The following is a 12046-nucleotide window of genomic DNA, read 5'->3' as shown; positions in this document are numbered from 1 at the left end:
TCCAATTTTTTGCAAGTTCAATATTTTGAGAAGGATTAGTTTAATGTCTTCAATTTGATATGTAGACCATTTGAATTGGTCTAGTAATTCGAAAGATATGAATTTTTGGAGAAAGGCATGTTTTGAAACAATGAGGAAAACATTATTGTTCGGATCACCCTAAAATGAAAATGGTCACCCTTATAAGAAAAAAAAGAGGTCTAATGTTCTGCGATAAAGAACAAAATTAAAACTTTTGACTATATATAAAAATCTCGTGTCACGATGTTCGTGATCAAACTCCTTAGAAACGGCTCGACTGATTTCAATGTAATTCTACACAAAAAGTTTGTTGGGCATGAAAATAGGTCGCAAACTACATTACATACCACTAGGATACATATTACTGTATATTGAATACCGATTAGGGTGGCCCTATGCAGAAAAAAATCTGAATTTTTGTGAATTTTTTTTTTTATTTTGGCTTCAAACAATACATGGAAACTAAAATTATTTTCATCATCTGAAACCCATCCAATTTTTAAAGGTTCTTGAATTCAAAGTAAAATAAGCTTTAATTGCGAAATTATAGTAAATATAGGTGTTATCCGTGGAGGCGATCTGGCGTAGTGGTAACATCCATACCTCTCACGCAGAGATCACGAGTTCAATTCTCACTCCCGACATTCTTCCAAAAATGGAAATAAAAGTGACGAGAATAGAGAAAAAAAAAGGAAAAAAGAGAATAGAGAAATAGAGAAAGAAAAAGGAATCAAAGTTTAAGAAAATTTTTTTGTTCATTTATTGAGTAAAAAATCATTCCAAACAACTATGGACGTTGAATTCAATGAAAATCTGAATATTGATTCCTTTTTAATTCTCTTTAATGATGATGCAGGTTTTTGGAAAAAAAATATAAATGATCAAAAGATCCCTTAGAAATTCTCTCAATAACGAAAACTTCAACTCCAGCATAAACTTACGAGAAAACAAATATATTCTGAGAGGATATAGTTTTAAGGCTGCGTAAACGATGGCTGCCTATAAAAATCACGAATCTTCCGGATAACCCAATATGAGCTATCCTGATTTTTATTTTCATTCTTCCTATAAGGCGTGTATCGAAAAGTAGTCTTTAAGGTTGAACTTTTTTTTTGTCGTGTAATCAGAGCATGCTTTGTTTACATGTCAAAATTCGAAATACAAGTCATTCTGTCGCGTTCATAACGTTGTTTTCGAAATGTCGCGGATTGATTTGGAAACTAAAAAGAAAGTTCTGCACAATTGGTGCACCGAAATGGGTGTTACTTACCACAAAATAGCAAAAAAAAAAAGATCAAAGTTTGTTGTTAAAGGAATCGTCGCAAAGTTCGGTAATGAGTGTTCTTTCGAGGATCTCAGCGGAAGTGGACGAAAACCCGGATCGAGTAATCCCGAATTGGACCGGAAAGTTGCAAATTATATTCAGAAAAACAGGTCTGCATTTATTCGTGATTTGATCAAGATGTTCAAAACCAGTGTTGGGATGATTCAGCGGATTAAACAGAGACATAGCTTAAAGACTTATAAAAAGCAAATAGTCGTCAAACAAACACCAGGGGCAGCAAGATCGCGTTAAAACACGAGCTCGAAAGCTATATGAGCGTATTTTGAACTGGGGCCTCAATTTTATACCAACTCGATTGGAGAAAGTATACCATTAGCGGATACTATCATGGAAATTGGTTTTGTTGCGATGGAAGAATTCGGCCAAAAAGTGCTCGTTTGGCAAGCCATTTGTGCGTGTGGCATTCGATCGTCAACTTTTTTCACAAAAGGGACCACGAATGCTCAAATTTATGAGGAGGAATGCTTGAAGAAGAGATTGCCTCCACTTTATAGAAAGGTTTTTCCTCTATTCTGGTCGGATTTGGCATCGGCACATTATGCCAAACCCACTTTACAATGGTTTTCGGAAAACCCACCTACCTGTCCCCAGCTGCGGCCAATTGAATTTAATGGGCAATTGTCGAGGCCAAGCTCAAGAAGGAAGGTACAGTGTCTTAAAATATGTCAGAGTTCAAGAAGAATTGGTCTGCAGCGTCCAGAAAGTGCACAAATAGTACTGTGCAGAATTTGATGAGTGGAGTTAAATCTAGGTTCAATCATTTTTGAGAAATCAACAATTTGCTTGATTTTTTAATTTCATTGCTATGTAAACCTAATATTCTTTAATAAAATTCACTTTTATAAACGCTTTCTGAACGTTTTCAGTTTTATTTTTATGTTTGAAACTTCAAGACTACTTTTCGATACATTCTTTATTTATGCATGAACATTATTGTCGGCAAACCCTTTTTCTTCTTTTTAAATTGGCAACCCTGATCATGGTTAATAATGCGAACTAAATGAGAATAATACTTTGCAAAAACACCGTAGAACAGCAAAATTATCCACATTACCAAACACCCAACCAGAGACCGACAGATTCTCCAACATTTTGGTGATTGCAGGAACAGATAATTTCATAATTCAATTTACGGAAAATGTCAGTAAAATGAGATCAATCAATTTGGAGACATTTTCCGTGTTCCGTGTTCAGGCTAGGATTGGGCGATCTCGTGTCGATTCTTTGGATCGATCTTTTGTACTCAAGACAGTCGATTTTTTTGCTTTCGATCTTTTTGTAGATTTGTTTTTTAGTATACATCGAAGGCCACATTTTTTTAAACATAACGTAAACATTCAGATTGTTTCTTCTACGATTTACTTCTGTACAAATGCTGACAGAGATAGAACTAGCGGCAGCTACTGAGGGGATGAACTGTAACCGGTTGCTCATAAGATCACTGAACCTGATGTTGACATCAATTACGGGCGAAAGGATGTTTTCTAGATCTGGTGCCAAAATCAAGAATCGGCTTCGACTAGATGACAGATGTATGGTTCGATTGGCTTTTATGGGATCATTGTCACCTGAGTTCTGGGCGGTTGTTGAATTTCTAATAGTACTTTTTCAATTAATTTATCAAATAAAACGATTACCTGACGACACAAGATGAATGTCCTGTGGGCCACATGCTGAGAAACAAAACAAAATGCTTTTGATATTTTGAAGAAATATAAAATTTGTATTCCCTGTTTAAAGAAACGACAACATTCATAAAGAATAAGCAGATAAATCGAAAAAAACTTTAAATATTTCAAAAATCCATTCAACAAAGATCGATTCTTTGGTACCGATTTAATCAATGGATCGATCCCTACGTCGTTTGGAAAATCGATTCGATAAGATCGATCCTTTTTATAAAGATCGCACAATCCTTGTTCAGGCACATATTCTGTTCACCAAAAATTCAAGTGAGTAAAAAAATACTCAGCTCGCATGTATCTGCTTCTTCTCTTGAATCAAAGAGATTTTAAACTTTTTCAGTTTATTCGTCTCTGGCTCTGAGGAGGGCCTTTGTGGAGAATAGAAAACTTTACTTCAAACTCTTTTCTGACCTTAAGAAAGACACTCCATTCTCGTTCGTTTTTTTTAAACGGTTTTATTTAGCTTGCCCTGTAATCTGTTTGTATGTTTTTATGTTTGTAACATGTTTGTCTGTAGCGCTGACCCACATTAATAGAAATTTGACCCCCTTCCGGTTGACCGATTGATCTGAAATTTGGAACATACCTTTATTTCTGTAGTCATTATAAAACTGCGTATTTCATTATCTTGAAAATCCAAGATGGCGGCCGCTACAAAATGGCGGATCCCATATTTTCTCAAAACCTCATCAATATGGGTTTTCCCAAACCCCATCAATATGGGTATCAAATGAAAAGGCTTGACTAGTAGAATACGGTTATTTAAGAAAAATTCAAATCCAAGATGGCTGCCACTACAAAATGGTGGACTACATATTATGTCAAAACCCCGTTAATATGAGTATCAAATGAAAGGGCTTGACTAGTAGAACACAGTTATTTATGAAAAATGCAAATCCATCAAAATCCTACCAAATGGCGGACTACATATTATGTCAAAACCCCATTAGTATGGGTATCACATAGAAGGGCTTGACTAGTAGAATACGGTTATTTAAGAAAAATTCAAATCCAAGATGGCTGCCAATATCAAATGGCGGGCTGCATATTTTCTCAAAACTCATGTGGACAGCCCCCCTTACCTCGTTTCGATGATGAAACTGGAGATGGGTGCATTCCTGGGGTCCTGCGAGTAGGCCCAGGACAAATCCACCGATCTTGAGCTGAAACTCATAACCAGTGGTCTCCCGGGTGGTTCCGGAACGTCTGAAACAGAAGACAGAAGTGTTAGTGTCGCAACCCATGGATATGGAATCCTCCGCGCTCCGACTAACCTTGCACCAGCAAATCCACCAACGACTCCGGACTGTGTCGATCGTTCACCAAACAGCTGTACTCGGCCGTATCGGTCGCAATGGCCGGATTGAAGTGAAGACTAAAATTATCAGGTAACAAGGTAATCTGCAAAAAAAAAACCAAAGAGAAGAAAGGTGATAATCAGTAAACGTTTACCAGCGGAGAGAAACTAGAGCATCGACACCATCAGCTGTAATTAGACATCAAAAATGTCAGATGAAAGTAGTGCTTGTGGATTTCTCTTCCTTATTTTTTTTTCGAAATCCGGGAAACGAGAAAAACTAACCCCTTCTCTTCCAATAATGAAGGTAATTTTGTGTGAGCTCCCTCTCATGGTATGTCCTTTTGCGAGCTCGGCGTGGGCATCGTAATTACTGCGATGATGGTTTCTATCGCCGGAGCAAAACGCTCAGAAACTGGATTCCAACTCCTCGCCAGCCTCGCAGCAGCCACTGCTAGCGTTTGTACCGGTTGTGGTGTGATAAGGGGAACTACGCAACCTGTCATTAATCTCCTTCTTTAGTTGGCTCGTTTTTGCTGGTTCGCAGAAAAAAAACCCATTGCCAGGAGAGATATCTTCGGTCAAACTCGGATCGAAAGAGCACGAACAATCTAATGAGCTTTTTCGACCAGACTCTTGCGTACCCTTTCCCTTTTTCCTGTGAGGTTATCCGTCAAAAAAGCTACCGAGAAGAAGAGGGGAGGCAGCTCGTTCTGCAGATCTGATTACCTCTATTTGCCCCACGACGAATCCGCCAGAGGCGGAACTTCGATGTGTAATTAGTGCTTCGCTTTAATCTAATTTAGTCATAAACTTTATCCAACGTTGGAGGGATTGTGTTTTTCCTCCTCCTCCTCCGACTTCTCCTGCTGCTCTGTCATCATACTTCAACGTTTGTATGTTTATTGTCTGGGAGAGGAGCAGATGTTGTTTCCGTTTTTACTCTCGGTGCGACCCCATCACACCCGGGGAAAATGGATTCTAACTGTATTTTAACTTTTCCGGAACACCCGGGTGTTCCGATTTCTTCGAATCTTCTAAGTCCGAAAGTATTGTGTGCGGGGTGGGGGTGTGTATTCTCTCGGCGATCGTTCAATCATTATTGGATTGGCATTGTTTGCAGGATGCGGGAGGGGAAGATATCGGTGGTGGTAAAGGAGGAGGGGGCGTTGGTGAGAATGTGAGAACAAGGTTCATAATGGCGCGAGAGACATCTTCCCAGAAACAATATGGCGCCTGGTCGAATAGGAGGAACCAGGGGGACGATTGGTGGCTTTGAATGATGATTAGTCGTTAGCTTTCATTACCGTAATTGATTGTTTCAATGGAAATGGGGTTTATTATTATGAGTGCTATCCGCTCGGAAAGGTGGGATTGGGATGGGTGGCAGTTATCAGCACTGCATTTGATTGGTATTGGACTTTTTTCTTCTCTTTTCATATTCTCTCGGCAGGAGCTGCCAGATTTACCATAAAGAAGTTGAGTGATTTGCTGAAAGGGAATCGTTAGGTAATCAATCGCACTTCGAGTGGATCTCAGGAGCACACAAACTAGGTCAGCAGGAACAGATAGATTATTTTCGGTTTGGTTATTAGCATGATTGGGAAAAACATTTTCTCGGGCTTGAGGAAACATCTATTTCTGAGATAGGATGTGTATTGTTCCTACACAATAGAGAAGGGTCCAGACAAGTCTGTGTTATTGATTCCACTCTAGCTATGTGGCAATTATCGGATGAGAGTTTATACGAGAAGTTATATAAACTATGAATACTGATAAAAACATTGATTAGAACGAAGTGTGCTTCATTTGCTCGTTTCAGTTTCTTCTGCGATAGCTTAGGAAAACATTGATTGGCACGAACAGTAACTTCAATTTTCTTCAATTTACAGAGCGCATATAAGTATTACTAACATCTTAGCTTAGTTTTTTCAACCGACCAAATGCCAAGATATCATTTGATATTATTAAGCTAATTTTGCACCGAAAATCAGTTCAACATACCCTTTCTTTGTCCGTTAGAACGAAGCATTAAATCTCGTATTTGACGCAGTTACACGACTTTCATCAGTTCTTTTCAGGACCACCAACAAGTTCTAAAGAGTTGAGTGTTATGTATTTCTCTGTATAAATTTTTTTTTCTCCCACACTTACAAGAAGAAATTACAGTAATTTTTCAAAATATCTTTTCACACATTCATTGAAAATTGATGCAGATGCCCCTCAAACAAATTATTACTAAGCCAACGGTAGACAGATATAATTTTGAGATTTACTATCAATATGTGAGAAGCTTGCGGACTGAAACAAATGATTTCCAATGATCGTCGTCCAGATGCGACTACGATATTTTGGTTGCAATATAAATCTGATCCGTTTTCGTTGATTCCACTACGATGTGATCACGGCGGATGTTCAGTCATATTTCGAGAGGCAGAATAGTAATAATCGCAGTAACTTCGAAGGCCCAGGGTACTGTAAACTGGGGGAAAATTTATCACGATTTTGTGAAAAATCTGAATGAACGATCGTTCGAGTGACTGAAGAAAGGTTTGCTCGCTTAAAAATATAAATGCGTAAGATATTCAATTTTCGATGTTTTTTTTTAATATCTTATTTTTTTTTGATTATCTTTTCTCTGATTCATCTTCTATTCGATTCTCCTTTTTTAGATTTTTTTTCTCGACTCCTTCATTTTCGATTTTCTTGTTTTCGATATTTCTTTTATCTTTTTTTTCGATTTATATGTTTTCTTGGCAGACTTATCTCACTTCTTAACTAGGCGAACCTAGCCAGAATTTTCACCTGCCCCCGGGCTTCTGAATGCCAAAGGGGGACTAGGCTCTGCGGAATGCACGTATCTGCATGCTCGTGCTGTTTCAGTCCTGACCGAGAAATTGTCGGACAATCGCGCAGGTGCTAAGGATGACCGACTTTTGGATGCCGGCCAATTCCTTCTCCATATTCAACACCTTTAGCGCTTCCAGAAGTGTCTTCGGGACAATTCCAGTTCCAGAGAGAACGACTGGAACAATTCTTGGGACCTCCCTTAGCCCCCACAGTTCCTTGAGCTCCACGGCCAATGGTCGGTACTTGCAGATTTTGCGACCGTGGGTCTCCTCCAGATTCTGGTTCAGTGGAATAGCGACATCGATGATGGTGACTTTGCGGTCGCTCTTGTCGTAAACCATTATATCTGGGCGGTTGTGGTGGATCGAGAGGTCGGTCAGAACAGTGCGATCCCAGTACAGCTTGAAACGGTCATTTTCCAGGACAGGTGCAGGCAGGTACCGGTAGTTTGGTACGTTGTCTTCCAGTAGAGCACATTGGAGCGCCAGTTGTCGATGAACAATACGGGCCACGTTGTTGTGGCGCTCGGTGTAGGCTGCGTTGGCCAAAACGGGACAGCCTCCCATAATGTGCTCTATGTTTTCACCTGGTTGATGGCACATCCGGCAAATGTCATCAACGTCTTGATGCCAGACGTACCGCCTGCAGTTTCTCGTCGGCATTATCCTGTCCTGGATGGCTATCATGTCGGCTTCTACTACTGAAGAGAGTTCACCACGCGTTAGCCACAGATTAGATGCGGCCTTGTCGACGTGTGGCCGATCCAGTTGATGGGGGTGGGCACCATGCACTGCCTTCTGCTTCCAAGCTGCAATCTTCTCCTCCACTGTCTGCAGATTGCAGTTGAGTTGGTACTCCGCTTGCGCCAAGTGCAGAGCGCTGTATCCTCTGTCGGCGGCGCAGACAGCCCGGTATAGCGCGTTTTGGTTGGCGCGTTCTGCGAAGTACTCGCGCAGTTGTCGTACCTGGGCAACACACAGTGCAGATATGTCGACTATTCCAAGTCCCCCTTCTTTGCGTGGCAGTGAAACTCTCTCCAGTGCCGATTGAGGATGGTGCATTCCGGCCTCTTTAAATGCTTTCCTCATCCTCCTCTCAAGGTCCTCTAGGTCAGTTTTGCTCCATTTGACTACACCAAAACTGAAGGTCAGCAGGGGAACCGCGAATGTGTTGATCGCGCGTACCTTGTTCCCCGCGTTGAGGAAAGTCCTCAGGACACAGTTCACTCGACTCAAGAACTTGTCTCGCAGCTCCGTCTTGATGTCGGAGTGGCGAATCCCGGTGAGCTGTCGGAATCCAAGATATTTATAGGATTCGCCACGAACCATGTCTCTTATGAACTCGCCGTCATAGACCTCGTAACCTCCGGATTCGGTAAGCTGCCCTTTCAGCAGATGGACACAGCGGCACTTGTCAAGGCCGAACTCCATGCAGATGTCCCTGCTTATGTCTTCGACAACCCGGATAGCTACACCTAGACGCTGACGTGAATCAGCGTAGACCTTGAGATCATCCATGTAGAAGGTATGGGTCACTTCTTCGTGGGCGCCGTCGCCATACCTTTTTTTATAGCCATGACCGTTTCTATTGAGCATCCTACTGAGGGGGTTCAGTGCCAGACAAAACCAAAGCGGGCTGAAAGAGTCGCCTTGGAATATCCCCCTCTTTATCTGCAGCGTTCTAGTTGTAATACTATATGTTTTTATTTCTTTTAATTTTTTTTTCAATGTTTCTTTTTCCGATTTTCTTGATCATTGATTTTTTTCGTTTCTTTACCGATTTATCTTTTTTGTTTTTTTTTATTTTCCTTCTCTCGCTTTTCTTTTATTCGATTTCTCGTTTTTCAAATTTCCTTTGCCCGAATATTCTTTTATCGGTTTTCTTTTTGTCGATTTACTTTTTTATATTTCCCTTCTTTCTTTTTTTTCTCGATTTTCTTTTTATACATTCCTTTTATCGATTTTTTTTATCCCATTTATTTATTTAAGGCTCATTAGCATTTTAGATGTAACAGAGCCGAATTTTAATCGTGTACATGTCACATGGTTATCATATCTATAATTAGCACATTACACAGTTGTCATTCGCCAGTATTCCTTCTATACCATTACATATGGTACATTCACACAGTAGCCATTTAGGCGTAAGAGTATTCTTTCTGTTCTTCCATTATCCAGTTAGACCACCGGACAGCGGAGACAGTGGATTGATCATTGTTGAGTTTTTTATAGAACAGCAGCCCGATGTGTCTTGCAGAGCAGAGCAGTTGTATGGATGAATCGATCTTATTTCGACCGTGGATCGATCTCCATTGCTGATGATTGTTGCGTGGACGTAGCTATTCTGTAACAACACAAAAATGATCAATGAGGGCCCTGAGTTTTGAACTTTTCTCGATTGACCTTGTTTTGATTTTCCATTTTGCGATTTTCCTGTTTCTCGATTAACCGTTTTTCTATTTCCCTTTTTTTGTTTTTTTTATTTACTTATTTTTGATAATTCTTTCTTGGTTTTTTTCAATTTTTTTTCTGATTTTTAGTTTTTTTTCCATTTTTTTATTTATCAATTCTCTATTTGTCTTTTTTCGATTTCCTGGAGACTCCTAAAAAAATGTTTTACTCGTAAAAAAGTTTGCAGAATATGTTAGTTGCGATGATTAACACACTTGAATGTTACGAGTTAAAGATTATATGTAATTTTTCAAAGAAAGAATGAAAAAGTTGTTGTTGGAAAAACTCTTTCCCTGTAACAGTGTCTTTATTCCGATGGTTGACGTGTTGGTAATTGTATGGACTATTCATATATTATTTATTCTAAATTTTTGAATACATTTTTTTGAAAAAAAAAATGATTTTAATTTTTTTAAATAATTTTACTTTAATGAAATTTCTTCTGTTTTCATTTGTTAGATTTTTTAAATGAAAACTTCAATAATTCCCTATATTTAATTCTTTAACCAACATTTTAGTGCGTAAATTAACGACATATTCTGCAAACTTTTTTATATTTAGAAACACGTCAAGAATGTGTCAAACACGAGAACTCACACACAACAATTTTACGAGTAAAACATTATATTTTCAAGAGTCAAGAATACAAACTTGTTATATATTCTAAACCTTTTTTATAGTTTATATATTTTAAAGGTATTAATTTGTTTGACTTTTTTAAATTAAAATTTCGAAAATTTTCTCACTTGAAAACTATAATGTTTGGTTAACGTTGGTTAACGAATGAAATTATTTATGTTTTCATTGAAGAATATCAAATAAATTTAACACGACGTTTCTGAGTTTCTTGTGGAGCCCAACTTGCGGATAAATTATTAAATGAGAATCGAACCGAGTTTGTACACAACTTTTACATGATCTATCAATATTTTTCAAAATTTGAAGATGAATTGACAAAAATAGCACATGCCAAAGTTATATGGGTGACTGTCGCTCTCAGCTCTCTAGAGCACTGAGAGCACAAGGCAGACAATCGGATATCCCCGTCCGGGATATCTTAGGTAGCCGTGATCTTGATCTTCTGCTTCATCTATACCTGTTCCTCAGAAACGCCAATGTCAACGTTTAATGATGTTTCCTTCGTTGTGTCCCTGTTTCATATCCCTCCTATCCGATCGATAAACTTTTACTTAGTCGCGGGAATACATACACACACTCTTTACAGATACACGGGCCAAAGGTTGTGCAGTCCACTGATCATTCAACAAGAGCCAAAGGTTGTACCGCTCATGACAACTCTACACGAGCTGATGATTGCGCCGGCTAGTGACCATTCTATCCTGGATTCCTCGAGTCGAGAAAGACGCACCACGCTAGATATGGGGTACAGACTAGGGGGGCGTTGCTAATTAATGGTCAGCTGCATCCCAATAGGAAGTATCCCGTGTCGGGCACACGTACAGAGCATCGAAGACTGCGACATACCAATTATGAGAACACTTGTAATACTAACCTCGAGTCAACCGCGAGTAATCGATTACATATTACTAACATAGTCTAAGCAAACATTGTCAAAATATTGAACTCCCGGCCCCCGTTAGGCTGACGCCATATGAGCCTTAATAAAATATATATTTTGGATAAAAAAAAAAAGTTATATGGGTTTCGCCCAAATCTGCAGTACAAATCATCCGTACTATAAATTAATAAAAAAACTATAGGTGCCTATTCTATCGAATTCCCTTTAAAAATCCTATTCAATATGAACGAGGAAAGTGACACCCATATCTGGGTGACGGGCGACGAACGTGTTAAAAAACTCATTCAATAAAATTATTTTATGATTTTTAAAAATATTTTGGAAATTAAAATTATTTTTTCTCAAAAATGTTTTTTTTAATTCCAACAAAAATATGTTGGTTGTTTTTTGGATTCAATGTTTTATAGCACTCTTTTTTAATTAGTTACGTTTTTGCATTGATGAAATTTTTGAAAATTTATATCTCCATTTCTGTGAGTTCGACACGGCACCACTATACGTCAAAATTTGGTAAATTTAAAGGGTTTTCTAATTAAAATATTTTAAAACTATCGAAGGGGCCATGTTTTGAGATATATACATTTTTAATATTAATTTCAATCTCTTAGTATGATCTTTTTACACTGCGTTCAAAATATTATTTTTCCTAGCTAGTTTATTGGTTTCCCAACAACTTTGCTTCACATCATATTTCAATCATTCGTCTTCGTGAAGTCGAGGCCGCCGGGTGTATTTTCTCCCGTCTGGTGATACCGTTATCTTGTGATACTGTTGTGATACCGTTACTTTCGCTGCTGGTGAAATAATTGTTTCACCCAAACGGGATTTTTGGACTGCAATAGTGTGAAGCAAACAAAG

General features: G+C 38.7%; 1 protein-coding gene across 1 annotated transcript in view; it reads right to left on the bottom strand.

Moving 5' to 3' along the window:
- The window catches only part of LOC129763235 (tyrosine-protein phosphatase 99A), a 279440-nt gene that overhangs the window by 135844 nt on the left and 131550 nt on the right, over window positions 1-12046 (bottom strand). Inside the window, exons 4-5 of the mRNA XM_055762109.1 lie at window positions 4326-4452; window positions 4134-4257 (exon numbers count right to left, since the gene is read on the bottom strand). Coding sequence (XP_055618084.1) covers window positions 4134-4257; window positions 4326-4452 — 251 coding nt within the window. The remainder of the gene's footprint in view (window positions 1-4133; window positions 4258-4325; window positions 4453-12046) is intronic.

The sequence above is a fragment of the Toxorhynchites rutilus genome, chromosome 1 (genome assembly GCF_029784135.1).
Source record: "Toxorhynchites rutilus septentrionalis strain SRP chromosome 1, ASM2978413v1, whole genome shotgun sequence".
In the NCBI taxonomy this organism is placed as follows: domain Eukaryota; kingdom Metazoa; phylum Arthropoda; class Insecta; order Diptera; family Culicidae; genus Toxorhynchites; species Toxorhynchites rutilus.
Note: the sequence above shows the minus strand (reverse complement) of the source record. Positions and strands in the feature narration are given on the sequence as shown.